Source organism: Schistocerca serialis, chromosome 1 (genome assembly GCF_023864345.2).
Source record: "Schistocerca serialis cubense isolate TAMUIC-IGC-003099 chromosome 1, iqSchSeri2.2, whole genome shotgun sequence".
Taxonomy (NCBI): domain Eukaryota; kingdom Metazoa; phylum Arthropoda; class Insecta; order Orthoptera; family Acrididae; genus Schistocerca; species Schistocerca serialis.
The window spans coordinates 1,029,423,086-1,029,444,814 of NC_064638.1; the positions used below are offsets into that span (position 1 = coordinate 1,029,423,086).

The window sequence follows — 21,729 nt, forward strand, 5'->3', positions numbered from 1 at the left end:
CTTGTGAATCCCCGCAGCTCAGTTCGTCGCATCGGCCACTGCTACTGACAGTTGGATCCAATGTTGCCAGACAGAGATAGGATCGAATATATGGCCATTCATAAGGCTGGCGGGAATTTTAAATCAAATACTGGACATTTTTATATTAATTTCGAGTATAAGACGCACCTGAATTTCGGAGGCAATTTTTAGAAGAAAAAAATTGCTTCTTATAGTACGTAAAATACGGTAAGTAATCTGTTATCTGTGTGCGGTTATATGTTGCAGTACTGGTACACATCGAAATACTCTCGTCACAGCACTGTAGTACGCTGCGAGAGCCGGCCAGAGTGGCCGAGCGGTTCTAGGCGCTTCAGTATGGAACCGCTACGGTCGCAGGTTCGAATCCTGCCTCGGGCGTGGATGTGTGTGATGTCCTTAGGTTAGTTAGGTTTAAGAAGTTCTAAGCTGTAGGGGACTGATGACCTCAGATGTTAGTCCCATAGTGCTTAGAGCCATTTGAACGTCGCGAGAAGAACCAAAAAAAGAAATGCCACAATCCATTGAGAAGTTGCAGTGCAGTACAGTAGTGTTTATCAAACACGGTCGAGAACGTAAATGAAAATCCTTGAAAGCGAAGCGACGTTGCTCTCGCAGAGCCGTGTTGGGTTAATTTAGGAAAACGACATTTGGGGAAGATTGTGCGACAAGTGTGCCATGCCTCCATCGAGTTGGCGTCGTGAGAGTGAAGTAAACGTACGTTTAGATGGTCATAAAAACTGCATATAGCCGATAATACACTCGCGGAAAAAAGTCCCAGCACTACGAAGGAGTTGTGCCAGATGAACGAAACCTGATAGGCGTGTTTCTACATCTGAAAGATGACGTCTGTTTAAGTTTCACGCCAGTAGCGTAAGAGTGGTGCTAGTAGCGCCACTATGAGGATGAAAATCTGGTTTGCTTTAAACACGCGCTGCAACGCTCGTGAGATACAATCACCACTATAACTATCTGTGTAGTTTTTTTTATTTTATTTTATTTTTTTTTTTTTTTACCGTCATCCTTGAACTTCCATCGCTGAAGGGTGGTACGGGACTTAAAATCCCACAGTCACACCGTCAACGTGAGGTACAATAATGTCATTGCGATACAGGAACATTTTATCCCTACACCAAGACAGTTAGATCGGTCTACATCGGTGACGTTGCATCGCAATCTAAAGTCTCATGAGAGTTGGTTAACCGCTGAGAGTGGACGTAATGAGTAGATGTTAATCCAGAATTCCTTTAAGACAAGGAAGGCGCCATTATCAACAGTTCACTGAGTTTGAACGAGGTCATGTAATAGGGCTACAAGAAGATAGCTGAAACTTCCTGGCAGATTAAAACTGTGTGCCCGACCGAGACTCGAACTCGGGTGCGAGTGCGAGTCTCGGTCGGGCACACAGTTTTAATCTGCCCGGAAGTTTCATATCAGCGCACACTCCGCTGCAGAGTGAAAATCTCATTCTGGAAACATTCCCCAGGCTGTGGCTAAGCCATGTCTCCGCTATATCCTTTCTTTCAGGAGTGCTGGTTCTGCAAGGTTCGCAGGAGAGCTTCTGTAAAGTTTGGAAGGTAGGAAACGAAATACTGGCAGAAGTAAAGCTGTGGGTACCGGGCGTGGGTCGTGCTTCGGTAGCTCAGTTGGTAGAGCACTTGCCCGCGAAAGGCAAATCCCGAGTTCGAGTCTCAGTCCAGCACACAGTTTTAATCTGCCAGGAAGTTTCATATCAGCGCACACTCCGCTGCAGAGTGAAAATCTCATTCAAGAAGATAGCTGTTCCTTGACTATATGGCAGATAACCTGGCACAGTACATGATTTCTGGCAGCGATGGTCACGGGTAGGTATGGTGACAAGAAGACCGGCTTCCGGACTGCCACGTGGCTCTACCGAGAGGGAAGACGGTCGTGTTCGGCTAATGGCTGTAGCGCTTCATACTGGGTCAGCAGCAGCAAATTGAGCTGCAGTTGGCACCACAGAGACACAACGAACTGTTACAGATAGATTGCTTCAAGGATGGCCCCGAACCAGATGCACCCTAGCATGCATTCGACTGACCCCAAACCACCGGCGTTTTCGACTTCAGTGTCAAGCGAGAGCTCATTGGAGAGTGGAGTGAAGGCCTCCTGTGTTTTCCGATGAAGCTCTTTGTGCCTCTGTGCCAGCGATGGATGGATGTTGGTTAGGAGGAGGCCACGTGAGTGCATGCAATCAAGCTGTCTGCGACCTAAACACACTGGACCTTCACCTCCACCTGGAGCTATGGTGGGGGGGGGGGGGGGGGTGCCATTTCATATGACAGTAAGAGCACTCTCTGGTTTATCCCACGCGCCCTGACTGCAAACTTGTAAGCCAGTTTGGTGATTCGGTCTGTTGTACTGCCGTTCATGAACAGCATTCCAGGGAGTGTTTTCCCATAGAATAATGTTCGCTCACATACCTTTGTCGTAACCCAACATGCTCTACAAAGTGTCAACATGTTGCCTTGGCCTGCTTGATCACCAGATCTGTCTCCAATCGAGCACGTAATGGACCTCGTCGGACGACAACTCGGGGGTCATCCAGAACCAGCAATTACCGTTCCTGTGTTGACTGACCGAGTGCAACAATCAAGGCACTACATCCCACAAAATGACATCCGGCACATATAGGACGCAATGCATGCACGTTTGCATGCTTGCAGTCAACGTTCTGGCGGTTATATAGTTGTTAAAGTACTAGCATTTCACATGTGCAATAGCTTTTCTCGCGCTTACATTAACCTGTGAATTTGCAACGTTAATCAGTTAAATATGTTACTTAGACAAATGTTCTCCCGGAATTTGGTTGCTCTTCATTACCTCTTTCTTGGTGTTGGCAGTTTTTTCCTTCAGCGTATATACTGACAGTGTTGTCAGGCAACATTGCACCCACAGGAATCCTTGTCTTCTTTCCACTTCACTTCACCGTCTCCTACTATATCTAGATTGAACCTTTGCATTTCCCTTTTCAGATTTTCTAGTTTCCCTACCACGTTCAAGCTTCTGACATTCCACGCCCCGACTCGTAGAATGTTATTATTTCGTTGATTATTCAATCTTTTTCTCAGACATACCTGCACCGAAATAGCAAAATGGGGAAGTACTACACCTTACTGAAACTATAGGTCCTCTCTCATCCCTTGTCCTTCCAATCTGAGTATGAACTAGGGCCGTACCGTCTAAAGATATTTATGTTGGTCTATGGCACCATCAGAAAAATTTGCACCGTAATGTGTGGAGGTTTATTCTTCACCTCCTCATAAAAATGTATGTTGTGTATGGACCCCAAAAGACAACATTTTGTGACCTGGAACTCCGGTAAGTAACACCTTCATCGCTACAGTTCACTTTCCCACTCTTCGGAATTGTGTCAGAGACTGAAGAAGTGCATCCTTCGTCCTTCCAACGTTTCCCGGACGATATGCGCACTAAGCAAGGTGGTGCGATGGTTAGCACACAGGACGCCCATTCGGAAGTACGGCGGTTCGAGTCCGCGTTCAGCCATCCAGGTTTAGGTTTTCATGATTTCCCTAAATCGCTCCAGGCAGATGTTATGGTTCATTTGAAAGGCACAGTCGACTTCCTTTCCTATCTTTGAAACCATCCGAAGTTGTGCTCTGTCTCTTTCGACGTCGACTGGACGTTAGATCCTTTCTTCCTTAGATAAACGCGTAATTGTAAGCCCTCTTTCGTATGCTTGCACAAGACTGACCTTGGCGCACTCTGAGCCAGTGATCTTTTCCGTGTCAGCTGTCGACCTCATTTGTGAATTTTCCGGAGGTGCTGCGACCTCTCTGTGTTGTTCCTCTCTTGTTAGTGGTCGACCACTTTTAGGTTTATCCTGTACACTAGCGATAGTAAAAAGCTTTTGCTCCTGCCGCAGAAGTGTTCTCGTTGGAGGAGATTCACGCCTGAGTCGCATTTGGAAGTTCAAACGCAGTTGTTCCAACGATTGTCCAGCTCTTGGCCATTCATGGAACCAATTGCCTGCAATTACGCGATTTTCAGTGGTGCAATCACTGGTGTCCTCCATTGTTTACGTCACTGGTGTCCGCCATTGTTTACGTAATCTGTTAACAGACAGTATTTTGAGGTCAACACATTGCAAGTTTGCTATGTCCTATAGGCTACATGTCGGTCATGCAGACGGTTGACGGGACAATGTGCCTACTCCGCAGATTAAAGAGGAGTACAGGCTCGAACACGTCGAGGATAGCGCAGTAAATTGGACACGCTTTTTAAAAGTGTACTTTTCCGTCATTCCGTAGAAACGATTTAGGAACGGGCAAATCTTGTTGGACGGACTGGGATTTAATCGCCACTCGCACCCGACATACGTCGGGTGGATTGACCACTTCGCCACAGTGTGCGATACTCAGGTTGAACATTGTTTGCCCCGGGAACAGCTGTTTGATAGTCCACCGACTACGGTTAAGCAGCAGGCAGGCGGTGTCAGCAGGCGCCGGAACTGGGTAGCGGCTGCCGAGTGCTGGTCGCTGAATTATTTACGGCGCTCTTCCTCCCCCTCCCCCCACCCCCTGCCGCAGCATTCCTGGTCGGGCCTTTCCCGGTCAGGACGTAGCGTGATGACAGGCTTGCCAACACACCAACATTGGGGTCGAGTCCGAATGACTAAACTAGCAAACGCCTCTCTCGGAGTGGCCAACTCATGGCTCGTATTACGCCCCTTCCACGAAGCTGTTCTAAGCAGATGATATCACGAAATATACGGGAAACTCTCTTGCGGTTAGAACTAATTGTGGAACATTTCGGTAACAGGGAATACGGAGAACCGTAACAATTACAAATTAACTACCTCTCACTTAATAGATGTGTATTTAATTAATTCTATCCTCCTTTGTCACATCCGATTTCGCACTGAAACAAGTAATCGGAAAGTGTATGTAGTACATTTTCGAGCATAATTTGAGACCGCAAAACCGTTTCGAGGAGAATCGCCCTTTTCACCATGCCCAAGAATGGGAAAAGATTTTAAATTAAACAATATTGGAAATGAAAACGGAATTCAGTGTTACTCACGCCTAAATTCATTAGAATTAATTATATAGCTAATGGCCTTGCACTGAAATTATCAGAGTCTGTTGAAAAGATGGCTGCTTCCTGACTTCCAAATTCCGTATCTTATCGTACAGTTACAGTCATCCTCAAAAGGTAGTCTGTTCATAAGTACCCTATGTGTGTGTGTGTGTGTGTGTGTGTGTGTGTGTGTGTGTGTAGTGAGGAGCTATAATATAAAGCTATGTTTTAAAGCTATTTAGTGCTCAGCGTCTTGTAATATGAAATTATACATTGGATTCATATGCAAGAATAAGTACACAAACAAATTAAATCAACAATGATGACTTTGTCAAGACTGTAGTGCAAATCGTCCATGGTTGGTCGTTCGTGACGTTTCCAGACGACAAGATGATGCTGTTTGTCATGCAGTTCACAGTAATATTGCACTGAATGAGTAGCACTTATATTTACGTCATTTATGTGAAGCTTCTGTTCATTTTGAAGTTTTATAGTTAATGTAAAATATATTTTCAGTGATACGGAACACTTGGTCACCGTTGTCTTATAACTTGTCACAGCTTGGGAATAATGTTAATATGCCGATAGTTTACACTTCGTCCTCTGTTTATTTGTGCTGGTTACAGCACATACAATGTGTGGCTTCGGTGCCATATTCTGAATCACATGAGACATAATAATTATTTTATAAGAGGACGACGCTGTGTTCAGCAGAAACACACATACTTTCAGTCTCCTTTGTCCGCCTGAAGGTACGTGAGAGGAACATCTAAATACGTGGCATAGATATGAATAATGAAGTGACTGATCGCAGTAACGATTTTGTATTGTTTTACAACACTATTTATATAACAGTGAAAATGTGTAGTTCAAAAAATGGTTCAAATGGCTCTGAGCACTATGGGACTCAACATCTTAGGTCATAAGTCCCCTAGAACTTAGAACTACTTAAACCCAACTAACCTAAGGACATCACACACACCCATGCCCGAGGCAGGATTCGAACCTGCGACCGTAGCAGTCCCGCGGTTCCGGACTGCAGCGCCAGAACCGCACGGCCACCGCGGCCGGCTGTGTAGTTCAGTTAGTGGTAGGAAATACATAATTAAAATAGTAGTCATTTCCTGCAATAATACTACAGTCACCTGCTTTATGTAAGAGAATAACCCAGTAAATCATTAACATTTACCAGTGATGAATGCAGACGTCACAGAACAACATTGTCCTCACACGAATACAACACCTCTCCTCCTGTTCCTAGCCTAATAAGCGGCATCAGTGTTGCCTTTGCCTCAGTGTATGCTCTGCTGTATGGATGAATGACTGATGATGACAAACATCCTTTCCTAGCGAGTCACTGCAGCAACACGTCAGTAAGCACCTGAAGATGACGAGCAGCTGTCTCGCTGAAATATTATGCAGCTTGTACAGCGTTATTCGACGCGACGTCCGTGAACCAGTAAGGCAGTTTACGCCGGGAACGTCTCAAACAACACATATTACGTTATTTTCGAACACACAACGTAATTTTCCGCCAATGAAATAAAGGCTTACATCATTGAGCAACTGCTTAAAGATGTTTGTGGCCGAATGTCTCGTTCCTTTTCAGTGTCACACTAAGGGCAGGTGAAGGATAGTATAAGTTATTTCTCCCTGTAGTATGGTATTTCTCGACTGTTACTAGTAATGACAGCTTGTGGACAGCAAACTTCGTAATGGAGTAAAGTACTGTGAGACTGTTGTCAGCACACCCAACTGTTTAAACATGAGTCTACAACAGATTCTAGAGTGGGTACCACATAGTAGCCTTATTACAGGCAAAAACTTTTTCTTCAATGACGAGTTACCACAAAATGTAGTCATAAGACATTAATGAATGATAATAGGAAAAGTAAGTCCATTTATGGACATTTGCTTCTCCAAAATCTTCAATTATCCGTAATTCAAAAGGTGTAGAGCTTAGACGTTTAAGAAGATATGTAACACGTGACTTCGAATTTAGGTTCTTATCAGTGTACCCGTGTCAAGTAAACACCCAAGAATTTAGGATATTCTGTTTCATCTATTGATTTACCCATATGCATTATTTCTAATGGTGTGCTCAAGCCTAATGCCCAGTAGAATTGCATGTACAGTATTGTGTTTTATCTCAGTTCAGTGACAGTCCACATGCAGAGATCTAGTTGTCAGATAAAAAAAAGATAGTTTCATTTTCAAGTTTGCAGTATCTCAATTGCGCTTGTTTATAATAATTCCATCGTCAGCAGAGAGAACTGTTTCCGCATATCTGAGCACTTGTTACTCTGATGAATTATTCTGACGTAGTTTGTTCTTATTTTGATTCGTCTGTTGTTTTAGGAGATTGCTACATGTTCGTAAATGCAGTTTTTGTGGACTGCACAAACGCAATTTTCGTCAGGCGATGAAACAAAACTCGTTGGAAAATGGCATCAAGACTTCGCTACTACTTCGCTGGCAGCCTGAGATTTAAAATTACATGTTTATGATTAGTGAGCAGCAAGCATCACGGTTTTTTTCCTTATGCGGTTTCCGCAGTGCACGGACCACAGCTACGGTGCTTCCCATTGAGGTTAGACTGTGGTTGGTCGTGGCTGCTTGAGGCCGGCACGCCACTTGCGGATGGTCGCGTATTTCGCTCGCCCTCTGCGGCGCGCGTTGCGCCTGGTGTGTGGCGAGGGGTGTTTTTGCCGCGGGCCATGCGCCTTGTAACGGACCGCTCCTGACCTGCCTTCATTTTTTGTGATCCGCTCCCATTCATCGCCTCCGCGGCGCATTCCCACGATCGTTACTATGGCCGTTCAGAATTACCGCGCACAAAGAAGGGCGTTTTACCTGAGCCATTATGGGCTCTAACTGCAGGCCGCGTCTTTTACATCTTAATGTTTACCGAACGCTACCGGATAGGATAATTTTTAACTACTTCCATGTGGGTTTATGCTCGAACTACACTACCGCTCCATGAATCACCCGTGACGAGAACTGCAGTTCGCAGTATAATAAAAATGTATCATTCCCTATCACGTAGGGCATTTAAGCCTCCCATTCAGGCCTCTCAATAAACCATGGGAATAAGGATTAGAGGTAGATACACGTCAGAATTGTGTAAGGTAAAGCTCTTAAAGATTAAAAAAAGGAAGATTAAGAATCAGAAGGGATGTCACATTAGAGAACTTTCCATCGACTTATGGGTCATTTATTCCGAGTGCTTCACGTCAGTTTCAACCTCAGGACACAAAAACTGAGTAATTCATTTCCTTTTTTGCAGTGTTTAAATTTATCCATGTTAATGAAATTGTTTGAGGTCTGCGACTGTATTATAAATTTATGAAATAAATTCTACTGCCTTTTATTAATATTTATTAGCGTGACAGGTTTCAACAGCAGCCTGTCATCACCGGCTGCATCACAGTTACGTGTACATTAATCTGAAGTGTGATGAGGATTGTTTGCTGGGTGTGCCTGTGAGGCTGTGTAGCGAATTTTTTTTTAAAATTTCAAATTACTGTATAACCAAAAAATACCTAATAATCATACAGTTGAATAAGTGCCATGACAAACTGACAAATATGCTTGTGTAAAAAAACTGTATCATCATTGTTTGCCATCTTCGCAGTTGAAATAAGTGTATCTTGGCAGTTTCTGTCTCTGGAATGTGGTTAACATTTAAATATAAAAGTCTTATTTGAGATGGTTTTGTGTTAATTACTGTCCTCTCGGTGGCAGCCAAATCAGTTTCCAGAAAAAATGTAACTAATTCGGTAATGAAATGATTTAAACATGAAACTCACTTAAGACACATGGTATAATAAATGAAACTTTCTGTACAGGCTAAATTTCGGTACATAGCTCACTATTGCACCCATTAAATAATCCTTTTGGTACCTGAGATAACTGTAATGTGCATATGGCTGTAATGCACCAGAAGATAGCTACTAAAACCCGTCTAAAATGTGACTGAAGTAGTAAAAATGATTTCATAAATTTTATGCAGTCATATGTGAGAAAATACTGTCCAATAAGAAGTGTAGTTATATCCAGTTGAACATCGACTCGACGAAATATTGGAGTAGTGCTAGACCCTAGTATTAAGGAAATGCCGAGTTGAGCAATAAACGAAACGTAAAATCGTAACATCCTTTACTACATGATTAAGTAGTCACAACAAGAGCTTCCCACATTATACAAATATTTGGAAACAACGGAGTGTAATGTTATCAGTGCAACGACCCGTCAGGTTAGCCGAGAGCACTAATGCACTGTTCCTGCACTCGGGTAGGCGCGCCGACCCCAGATCGAATCCGCCCGGCCAGCCTGAATGTGGTTTTTTGGCGGTTTTCCACATCCCGCTAGGTGAATTCCAGGATGATCCCCACGTTCCGCGTCAGTTACACGACTCGGAGACATCTGAACACGTTCGCACTATTCCATGGATTACAGTAGACGCAGACAGCTGGGGTACACAAATCCCATCCTGGGGGGTACAGGGTGGCAGCAAGAAGGGCATCCGGCCATCCCTTAAAATTAACCTTGTCAAACACGTCCTAAACATGCCGACCCTGTGAAAGTGTGGGACAAGGCATCAGCAGAAGAAAGAAAGAATGTTATGACTGCAATGGCCTCATAGGCAAACTGCAGGCTGCAATTCACTGCTAGGTTATCCGAAGTGAGATTGCACACAAAATACTTACACAGCCTATTTTTCAATACTGAGGCCTGCATCAGGCTGGAATAAGAGGGAACATTCGGCGTATACAAACGAAGGTGATGCAAATGGTCACATGCTTATTTGGTTAGCGTGAGGGTGTACAAGAACTGTTGAAAAAATCTAAGCTGCCAGACACACTATCAAAAGACATAGTGCCTCTCCCAAGAACCCACTTACAAGACATCAAACCGCCTTTCCAGGCAGAAACTACAAGTTTTCTTTGGCTTCCTATGAATCTATCTCCTAGAGCTGGTGCACATAAAATGAAGTAAATACTTTGTAATAGCTCATACAAAGACGTCGTACTTCCCTCCCTCGATTGGATCATGAATTAGAAAGAAACCTTTATATTTGTCCCAGTAAAAAGTACATCTACCACGCTCGACACAGTGATTCGCAGAATATAGATAAAACTCGATAATAGCAAGGAACAAAGAAAACTCTGACATAACAGTATAGAAAAAAACCTCTTTGTAAGTTTTTTATTCACACCACAGATACAAGGTACGCATAAACAGATTGTTGTGTGGCAAGACTCGTACTTGAAGGAACGTTATATACCATCCTTCCTGCCTTTCATATCATGATTATGTTTATACTATTTTTGTATTTCCATCTTCTAGATGGATCTCGTGTAATGGTCACGACATTAAAGTCAGAGGATTCTCGGTCTCAAACGGAGCACGTAGACGGTTGCTCTTTCTATATCATTTCGCCAACGAAACAGGGAGCAGTTAAATCGATCAAAGATTGCGGAAAAGGAGAGATTGGAAGCGTGTGAGATGCGACGTTACAGAAAGATGCTACAGATTAAACAGGCTGACAAGGAAGGGGGGATTCTCCGAAGAATTGATGAGGAAAGGAATACGTAGAAAATGTCGAGTCACGTCTTCGACGCTGAAGTGACAAAAGTCATGGGATAACGATACGCACATATACAGATGGCAGTAGTGTCTCGTGCACAGGGCATGAAAGGACAGTGCATTGGCGGAGCTGCCATTTGTACTCAGGCGATTCAGGTGAAACAGTTTGCGACGTGATTATGGCCAAACAACATGAATGAACAGACTGTGAACGCGGTATGGTAGTTGGAGCTAGACGAGTGGGCATTCCATTTCAGAAATCGTTATGGAATTCAATATTCCGAGATCCCCAGTGTCAAGAGTGTGCCGAGAATACAAAATTTCAGGCACTGTCTCTCACAACGAACAACCCCATCGCCGACGTCCTTTTCTTTTCGACCGATGATGATGATTTGAGGTGAGGGGCGCTTGACATCATGGGCATCAGCGCCATGACGAGAAGACAGCATGTTAATCTCGTGGGTGTGGACGAAGGCCGTCCCCATGTGCGGAGCAGTTTTTGTATTAAGGTCTGCGTCCCTTCCCCACCAATTTAGGGCTTTTCGACTGAGTGCATCGGCGTTTGCGTAGAGTTGTCAGTGCTAACTGAAAGCATCAATGCGTAAAATAACCGCAGAAATCAGTGTGGGACTTCCGACGAACGTATCCGTTAGGACAATGCGGTGAAATTTGACGTTAATGGGCTATGGCAGCAGATGACCGACGCGAGTGCCTTTGCTAACAGCACGACATCTCCTGCAGCTCCTCTCCTGTGTTCATGATCATATTTCTTGTATGTCCATCCTTTTGACGGGCAGTCTTGGGGACCACGGCCGTTTACTGTTGTAAGAAAATGAAACGCCTATAGCCGTCCTTATGATCTTAGTTATTGTGTAGCTACCAGTTTCGGCGCTACAATGCGACATCTTCTGGCCGTAGTTGATCCATAGATACCGCATCAGTGGCCAGCAATCAACGTGCGGACACCAAAGTTTACAGATAGTCTATGTAACCAGTTATGTTGGCCATTGGTGCGGTATATACACTGAAGAGCCAAAGAAACTGGTACACCTACCTATTATCGTGTAGCGCCCCTGCTAGCACGCAGAAGTGCCGCAACACGACGTCTGACGTAGTGCTGAAGGGAACTGACACCATCAATCCTGCAGGGCCGTCCATAAAGCCGTAAGAGTACGCGGGGGTGGCGATATCTTCTGAACGGCACGTTGCAAGGCATCCCAGTTATGCTCAATAATATTCATGTATGGACAGTCTGGTGGCTAGCGGAAGTGTTTAAACTCAGAATAGTGTACCTGGAGCCACTCTGTAGCAATTCTGGACGTATGGGTTGTCGCATTGTCTTGCTGAAATTTCCCTAGTCTGTCGGAACGCACAATGGATTTGAATCGATGCAGGTGATCAGACAGAATGCTTACGTACGGGTCACCAGTCAGAGTCGTATCTAGACGTATAAGGGGTCCCATATCACTCCAAACTGCACACGCCCCACACCATTACAAAGCCTTCACCAGCTTGAACAGTCCCTTGCTGACGTGCAGGTTCCATGGATTCATGAGGTTGTCTCCATACCCGTACACGTCCATCCGTTCGATAAAATTTGAAACGAGATCGTCCGATCAGGCAACATGTCTCCAGTCATCAACAGTCCAATGTCGGTGTTGACGGGCCCAGGCGAGGCGTAAAGCTTTTGTCGTTCAGTCATCTTGGGCTCATGAGCGAGCCTTCGCGTCCGAAAGCCCATAACGGTGATGTTACGTTGAAGGGTCGCACGCTGACACTTGGTGATGGCCCAGCATTGAAATCTGCAGCAATTTGCGGAAGGATTGTACTTCTGTCACGTTGAATGATTCTCTTTAGTCGCCGTTGGTCCCGTTCTTGCAGTATCTTTTTCCAGCCGCAACGATGTCGGAGATTTGATGTTTTAGCGGATTCCTCGTATTCACGGCACACTCGTGAAATGGTCGTATGGAAATTTCCCACTTTATCGCTACCTCGGATATGCTGTGTCCCATCACTCGTGCACCGACTAAGACTCTTACGTAGGCGTTGCGGACCGCCGCGCCGTATTCTGTCAGTTTACATATCTTTGTATTTGAATACGCCGCCCTCGGTAGCTGAGTGGTCAGCGTGACAGACTGTCAATCCTAAGGGCCCGGGTTCGATTCCCGGCTGGGTCGGAGATTTTCTCTGCTCAGGGACTGGGTGTTGTGTTGTCCTAATCATCATCATTTCATCCCCATCGACTCGCAGGTCGCCGAAAGACCTGCACCAGGCGAACGGTCTACCCGACGGGAGGCCCTAGCCACACGACATTTCATTTCATTTGAATACGCATGCCTATACCAGTTTCTTTGGCGCTCCAATGTATACGGATCTTGTTAACACCTTCGCCGTCAACTATGGCCTGAAGACGTCGCCTTAAAGCGCCAAAACTGGTAGCTACACAATAAATAAGATCATAAGGACAGCTTTTGGCGTTTCATTTTCTTACAAGATCGTATTGGTTGGACCCTCGACGACTGGAAAACCGTGGCCTGGTCAGATGAGTCCCGATTTCGGTTGGTAAGAGCAGGTTGTGGCACAGACCCCATGGATCCAAGGTGCCAACAAGGCAGTGCGCAAGCTGATGGTGGCTCTATGGTGTGGGCTGTGTTTACACGGAATAGAGTGGGTCTTCTGGTTCAACTGAGCCTCTTGCAGACCATTTGCAGCCATTCGCCGACTTCATGTTCCAAAACGATGGAATTTTTATATATGACAATGCTCTACGTCGCCGGGCACAGTTGTTTGCGATTGGTTTCAAGAACCTTCTGGACAATTCGAGCGTATGATTTGGTCGCCCAGATCGCCCGGCATGAATGCCATCGAAGTTTTATGGGACATAATGGAGAGATCCAGTTCATGCACAAAATCCTGCACCGGCAACAGTTTTCAGTTATGGACGGCTATAGAGGCAGCATTCCTCAGTTTTTCTCTGGGGGATTTCTAACGGCGTGTGAAGTCCAAGTCACGTCGAGTTGGTGCACAACGCTGGGCAGAAGGAGTTCCTGTGTCAATAATAAGAGACTGAAACAAGTAACGTGCAAAGGCGTTTATCCAATTTTTAAGTCACACATCGTTACAGTTTTCCATGTAGCGCAGATGTAAATGAAAAATTAGTAATAAATAAAAACCTAACTAAAGAAAATAAATTTCGAAATTTGTTATCAATTTCGTGTGGTTTTTTCCTCTCTCTAACATTTTTCTTCTTTGTTTTCCAGGTACGGCTGAGATTTGGTAGTTACCCGTATTCTGGTAAGTAAAGTCTTGCTGCTTACATTGATGTGAATTGTGTGAGCTGTGTTTGCTTCATCCACAGGAAGAATGGATGTCAAGTTATTGTAAGCGGCAGTATGATTTCAAGCTGCTTCGCGTTTTTACTTTCTGATGTTCCTCTCTACCTAAAGGACGGTCAGGTTTCTCCCTGCATGAAAACTTGCACGGATAACTCACGAGGATAGATGCATCGATCAGCCAGATCATTATGACCACGTACCTAATAGCTGGTATGCCCACCTTTGGCACAGGTAACAGCGGCGACGCGTCGTGGAATGGAAGCAGTATGGCCTTGATAAGTCGCTGGAGGAAGTTGGCACCACATCTGCACACAACTCACCTAATTCCCGTAAATTCCGGGGAGGGGCTGGCGATGAGCTCTGACGCCACGTTCAATCACATCCCAGATGTCTACGATCGGGTTCGGATCTGGCGAGTTGGGGAACCAGCACATCAATTGGAACTTGCTACTGTGTTCCTCGAACCACTCTATCACACTCGTGACCTTGTGGCTTGGCGCATTATGAAAATTGCCACTGCTTTCGGGAAACATTATCGTCATGAAGAGGTGTTGTGTGGTCTGCAACCAGTGTACGATACTCCTTGGCCGTTAATGGTGCCTTGCACGAGCCCTACTGGATCTATGGATTCCCACGTTAATGCTCCCCAGAGCATAATGGAGCCGCCGCAGTACAGGTGTCACGGAGTTGTTCCCCTGGAAGACTACGGATTTGCGTCGCCCCATTGGCATGGTGAAGAATGTATCGGAATTCATCAGACCATGCAACGCTCTGCCACATCGCCGAAGTCCAGTGCCGAGGTTCACACGCTCATTTTAATCGCAGTTGCCAATCCCGTGATGTTAATTTTGGCATGTGCATGGGTATTGACTGCAGCGGCCCATCGTTAGGAGCAGTGCACTGTGTGTTCAGACTCACTTGTACATTGTCCAGCATTAAACTCTGATTTTAGCTCCGTCACAGTTCTCTGCCTGACCTGTTTTACCCGTCTGACCATCCTACAGTGTCCGGCATATGTAATGAGGGATGGCCGCCCAAACCCATGACATCTGGACGTGGTTTCACCTTTGTTTCACCACGTGTTGAAGACACTCACCACAGCACTCCTGGAACACCCGAAAATTTGTGTAGTTTCCGAAATGCTCGTGCCGAGTCTGCAGGTCATCACAATCAGACTCTTGCATCTTCCCCATTCTGCACGGACAGCACGCCCACTGATACGTATATCGGGCGTGTATCTGACTAGCAGTCATTCCTCGCCAGCTGACCCTGCTGTAGCCTGGACAGGTTTATATCGATAGTAGATCGGTGTTCATTATGTTCTGGCCGATCACTGTAAATTCATATGGTACACTGCGCGTCATGAAGCGAGGAAAAAGTATTTCAAAATTAACACAAAAAAGACAAACTGTGGTGCAAGTTTCGCCTGCAGAATGTTAAGTATAGTTCAAGAGGATAATGATGTACACTGACGTAAGCAATGAAAGGATATAATTTATTCCAGAAGTGCCTATTTACAGACACTCCTCATCCAGCCTTCCACTCTTCACATTGGCGTCCTTCATCGTAAGCTGTGCTGGTCGCAGGTATGGACTACACTGACGATGAGTGCTGTCTCGGAGATTGATTTGATCTTGGTGAATTGTTTTACATTACAAATCAAAATGTCAGCTTTACGTAGATGTTTTCACAGGGTCCATGCAAGAATACGAAGAGTATTCCCTTCTAAAGATACGCTAAGTGTTCGCTTATTTCAAATCTGTTCATCTACATACGTGATGCGTAACCAGGTGCCGATTCTCCAGTCTTTCTCACAATTTATTCTGCATCAGTAGTTGGCTTTGCATGAAGGTGTATGTTATTTTTTGGGATAGTCAATACTGCACTCATTTTAATTGTGGATGGGGGGGGGGGGGAGGAGGGTGTGATGTTATTTAGTGCAGGCAGTAACTGCATGTACTTGTATCTCGTGTGAGGAAGTTATATGACAAAAAATCCAACAAACATAAATACTCTCATCTTATGAAGTCAATTTCGGAGAAAACTGAGGACAAGTTACTTTTCTTTACGATCCACCAGAGTGTACAGTCATCAACGACCGGATTACATTATGTGTAATATACTTCCACCATACGTTTGTAAACTGTTTTGCAGTTAGCACATTTTCATCAGTTGAGTGCCATATCTTTCATATTTCGTTTCAGCAGATATCTATTGTCCGATGAGTGTGGTGGGTTAACAGAGACTGGTTTTTGGATGTTACTTCATTTTATAGCGAACCTGTATCGATGACAGGATGATTTATTCTTCTGATCTGTGGCACTGCAGCCAGCCCGGATCTATGTTATTTTCGAACTGGGGTAAAAACTTGAAAGTGGCACACCCCCCACTCCCCCACCCACCCACCCTTGAGCGTTTTATATAGGACGTCAAAAATTAAAAAAAAAAGAAAACGATTTTTCAAAAATATGTTCATTTTGTAGCGCTTATTTTTGTGAAGAGCTTTATATATAGAACATACATGTTAGAGGAAATGTGAGACATGTTATTCGGTCTTAAATGTGTCAAAGTGGAGTGCTGTGCCTCGTCACACAGTATTCTTCTACCACACGTCACTGTATTTCGCTCTGTGGAATTCAAACGTGTATATTTTGAAATGGGAAAAGGACCCACAATTAATACTTGGTGAGATTATTTGTGACCAGGAGAATAAGAACTATTCAGAAAAATTGCACCCTGTATTGCCTATTAACTAATAACTTTCTCTTTTGTGTGACATACAATTAAATGTAGGAAACATAAAACCAGTAACGACAAGAAACAAGCAAGACAGTACACATTTGTTCAATCCGTAGGTCCCAGCATTTTTTGTCTCTCTAATGTTGCTACAGCTTTACAAGGCGTGCTTTCCTTTTTGCAAAACAATCTATTACCTCATCAGAGTACGTCAAACATTTTGGTACGTGAAAAATAAAAATGTCGTTGTGTATACTGAAAAAACTGTTAATACGAGTAGCACCCAAGACTGGTGTGGTTTCTCGATTTGATAACGTTTATTTTGTCAGCGTCTGCTAGATAAGACGAAATAGGTTCAAATGGCTCTGAGCACTATGGGACTTAACTTCTGAGGTCATTGGTGCCCTAGAACTTAGAACTACTTAAACCTAACTAACCTAAGGACATCACACACATCCATGCTCGAAGCAGGACTCGAACCTGCGACCGTAGCGGTCGCGCGGTTCCAGACTGTAGCGCCTAGAACCGCTCGGCCACACCTGCCGGCAAGACGAAATAGGCCTTTCTAATATCGCAGCAATTGGAACACACGCCAGAAAAACGGGACTGATTCAGCACAAATGGTCATTTTAGTGTATCTCATTTACGTAAATAAAACGACAATATAATTCACGAAGTACCAATATCAAATGCCTATTAGGCCTACTACGAGCGAAAAGTTTTATGTTAGGAAATAGTTTCACACTTCACTTATAGGCTCCAGTTTCTCAAGCATGAGATTGAAAAGTAGTAGTAGTACGAAATTTTTATATAAATTTGGAATTGTTGTATTCTTCAATATAATTTGTATGATGTACCCGTTTTCTTCCTTCTTCGTTCTAACAAACAACCTTGTCATCGTTAATTCTGTAACTATTCCTAACCTTGTCAAAACTTATGCTCGGGTTAACTTCGATAACCCTGCCAGAATCACCGGTTCAATTATACCGCTTTTATTCTCCGATCAGGCGTTCTCTCACGTTCGTACACCGCATTTTCCACGCTATTCCGATAATAGAACTTAAAGCGGCTGCTAACCGGGGATTGTACAACTGGCCCTTAATAGTGTAGCCATCTGGCAAAAAATTTCTGTCAGAATATTATTTTCTTGGATAAACCATGAAGATAATATGTAATCTTCCGTGCCTATTATTCATGTTAGACGTTTATTTCCACTCTGTAGTCTTATTCTATGGATTTCGCTAATAATTATAACAGCCCTTATCATCCGCACACCCAATCAGCCACATAAACAAACAGAGATTGGCATTCACTCGTTCGGGTTTATTCGGCTCAGCTCGTATAGCCCCGTCGCCTTTTGTCTGCTGGAAAGTTTTTTATTTCTACATGCGACGGGGATTCCCCCGGCAGAGACACCACATACACTGTGCACGCATTCCAAAATCAACTTAAGATTCGTTCACAAATCAACTTAGACTGTGTTAAAAATGTCCAAAAACCAACTGTGATGCTTTCCGAGATCATACGAACTATTGATAGACCAACGGGCACTGGGTGCTAGGCGCTTTGTGAACCAAGGTTGGTTTTTTGTACAAGACTGTGAACATGGCGCCCCCTGAAAATGCCGCCCAGGACAGATACCCCGGTTTGCTCTCCCCCCCCCGCCCAGATTGGGCCTGTCTGCAGCGGAGTGAATGGATGCAGGTGAGCAGCTTCCTAATACGTGTTGTCTGTTGGCTTTCATATTGCAATTTTCGGACAACGCTTGTTCGATGATCCATCTGATGGTTCGTAGTATTGTCAGTCATCCTGGGAGCGGGCTCGCAATTGAGAGGAATCTGTGACAATGCCAGCTATTCGTGCTGGGGATGCGTCTGAAAAATCTTCAACTTGTGTAGTCCTGTAGCCCTCATTTGTGTATAATATTACGATGTATTGAGTGTCTCAATATGCAAATTAAATAGTATTAACAAAAATAGGTACGTATTCCAGGCCACTGAAGAAGCCGTGTAAAAAATAATGACGAAACTGGTATCGCACGAGAATTGTAATAAGACGGTCCAAAAGTAAAAATTGTCAGTATACTGCAGTGTCAGAAAAATCATAAAACAAACAGCCCTCGAAGATCACGAAACGAAACAACAGGCGTTACATTAACAGGCGGCCATAGAAGCCTCAACAATTTGTACCTTGCACCTAGCGTATGCTTTGTGTTTAGTGAAAATTGATGCTTTAGCGCACCGATACAGTTTCAGGAACGGTGAACTACTTTTGTGGCGTGGAATTCCACCACGCTACAGACGAATAATGCACCCAGTGCTGTTACACACACACACACACACACACATACACAGTTTTTTATCTTTATGAAGGACAATGGACAACTTTGTCCCAAGACAATTTAAACGCTGTTAAAATTTCCCAGATTCGATTACGGCTCTCAGGAAGTTTACCTTAGTTATCAAATGAATGCCGAAACCGTAAATTTCCTGACAGTAGTTTCCAGTGGAACAATTATTTTTCGTATTCCCAGCTCGCTAGGAATTGACTGAAAAGAACGGCAACAGCCCGCTCTGATCTTTTTGGTAGGGGATGGTAGGTAAAAAGAAAAGGAAACATCAGAATGAATCGGTTTTTAAATGTTTTCGGCTTTGCAACACCGTGGCTTCGTTCTAGTGGTGCGGTAATTCGGCAAGTCATCTTGCTATGTTCAGTTATCAGTGCCGCTGACTCGGGTTGTTGGAGAACATTTACAGCGTTGTTATTTGGTCGATAACAGGTGAAGAGGTTCCTGATCACCAGACTTTCCGTTTATACCGAGGATTAAATTCGAAACATCTCCGCATTGTCAAGTGGAGAGGGACTTTAAGCTTGGCGGCCCTTCGGTGCTATTCGAGAGGACTCGGCTTCGAGCCGACACCGAACTTCACCCTCTCCCTTCTTTCATCGTCACTCAATACAAAAATGACGTCACACTACTCGCATTGCTCTTAACAGGTACAATTACGACACAGCTGTCACACAACGTGAGGGAAGGTATTGAAGCTACCCCTCCAGGTCTCCCAACCAACAATACCATACGAATCTGTTTTTATTACTGCATACGACTTCATGCGTATTAGCGACCATTGACAGCAGTTCTTCGAACCATGTGAAGGGATGCTAGCGACGGCGTCCAATTAAGTATGTCGTACTTGTTTGCCCGTTCTCCGTCGAAATCTAAAGCTAAACAGAGTATTCTCACGCAAGTTTCATTATGAAATCTTGTCGAATCTTGGCACTGTTATAGCTGAGTCGGGCATTGCATTCTGGTGTATCACTGTCGGTGTGAGTTCGTGTCACCTTAAGCTTGCTGCCAGCCACCTGTGACCGGAAACGACCAGAACTTCTGTGCACGTCTTGCCCGTGGCTTATCGAGCTTCATCAGTTTTTACGCAATCTATACTGGGGAGAACAAGCCAGCGAGCGAGCGGTCGCGGGCGTATTGACGCCACATATGCTGCTTGAATCCGAATTACTTGCATTTTCTCGCGGTATTAGTTGTGTAGATCCATTTACAACTAATATTACAATTTGAGAAGCTCTAACACATGCACGGTGCAGTATCATGTATTGTTTGTTCGCGAAATGTAAACACTAGGCGTGATAGATAAAATTACTGCTCATTCTATATAGCGTGTAACAAAAGGGTATTGCCAAACTCTTACGAAACTTTCCTCACACCTAGAGGAAGATACGTGGTACATGGACGTGGGTTCGGAAATGCTCTGTTTCCGTGTTAAAGCTTATTTTCTACTTCACTTCATAATGACATAAATAACAATAATGAACTTATCAGCACAGTTTGAAACACTTTCCTTAAAGAAATGTTCAAAATGCCCTTCGTTAGTAAGGATACATGCACCAACCCGCCGTCGCTTTGATCCCTGATGCGCTGATCCCCTGGAAAACTGTGTATTCTTTCACAGCCTTCACAGTACTGGTACGAAGACTGTTTATCTTGTAACGGGGTTCCTTAGACAAGTGCTTTCAAACTCCACAAATAAAAGTCTATTGAGGTGAGGTCCGGGGCCTGTGGAGGCCAAGCAACTGGTCCACCTCTACCTAACCGTCTTTGACGAAATCTGTTATTTAAAACCTTACCAACATTAACGCTGAAATGAGGAAGGGCTCCATCCTGCGTGAAGTACACATTTTGTCGCACTCTTAAAGCACAAGTTCTAGCAGAACAGGTAGAGTAGTCTGTAAGTAATTATGGTAAGTTTCTCCGTGGAACCCGGGTGAAAGAACACGAGGCTCTTACAAACATTCACCAACAATGCCTTCCCAAACATTGACAGAAAATCTTTGTTCGCGACGTACCTGCGTCGTTTAGTGAGCATTATGGACATCCCATACGTGCTGATTGTGAAAATGTACAATCTGATCACGTTGAAACGAAGCTTCATTCGTGAGTAGCACTTCTGCACTGAAGGCAGGGTTTATATATTGTTTAATGAACAATTCACTGAAGTGTACCCACGCAGAAAGTGTACCTATGCTCAGAATTTGTTTCCCATGATCAATGTGATTGTGAAGAGAAGCAGAAAATGAGCTGTAATATGGAAATAAAGCGTTTCCGGACCCATGTCCATATGACATATTTAATTCCTCTATGTGTGAGAAATGTTCCCTGAAAGTTTGCCATAACCATTTGTGGCCCACTGTATAGTACAAAAGACTAGAAGAAATCTAAGTATTGAAAAAAGTTATATTTTGTAAGTTCTGACCATTTATGATTCACGTCTTATGTATGTCACAGTGGCAGTTTGCTCCATAACGTCAAGTTTGCGTAAAACTGTAGTTCTGCCGGTTATAAGATACGGGGAAGGTAAGTCAGGACCGTAAAGGACTTACTACCACTGGGACTATGTTGGACTCACTTTAGCTTCTGCAGATGGTGAATCAGTTTCAAATACAAAATTTTCCGTCAACTTCATGCTGTCATTTA

General features: G+C 44.2%; 1 protein-coding gene across 2 annotated transcripts in view; it reads left to right on the forward strand.

Moving 5' to 3' along the window:
• LOC126413891 (uncharacterized) overlaps positions 1 to 21,729 on the forward strand; it is an 870,590-nt gene that overhangs the window by 731,931 nt on the left and 116,930 nt on the right. For both annotated transcript variants that reach the window (XM_050083304.1, XM_050083303.1), the window contains exon 6: positions 13,929 to 13,962. In XM_050083304.1, the coding sequence (XP_049939261.1) occupies positions 13,929 to 13,962 (34 nt within the window). The remainder of the gene's footprint in view (positions 1 to 13,928; positions 13,963 to 21,729) is intronic.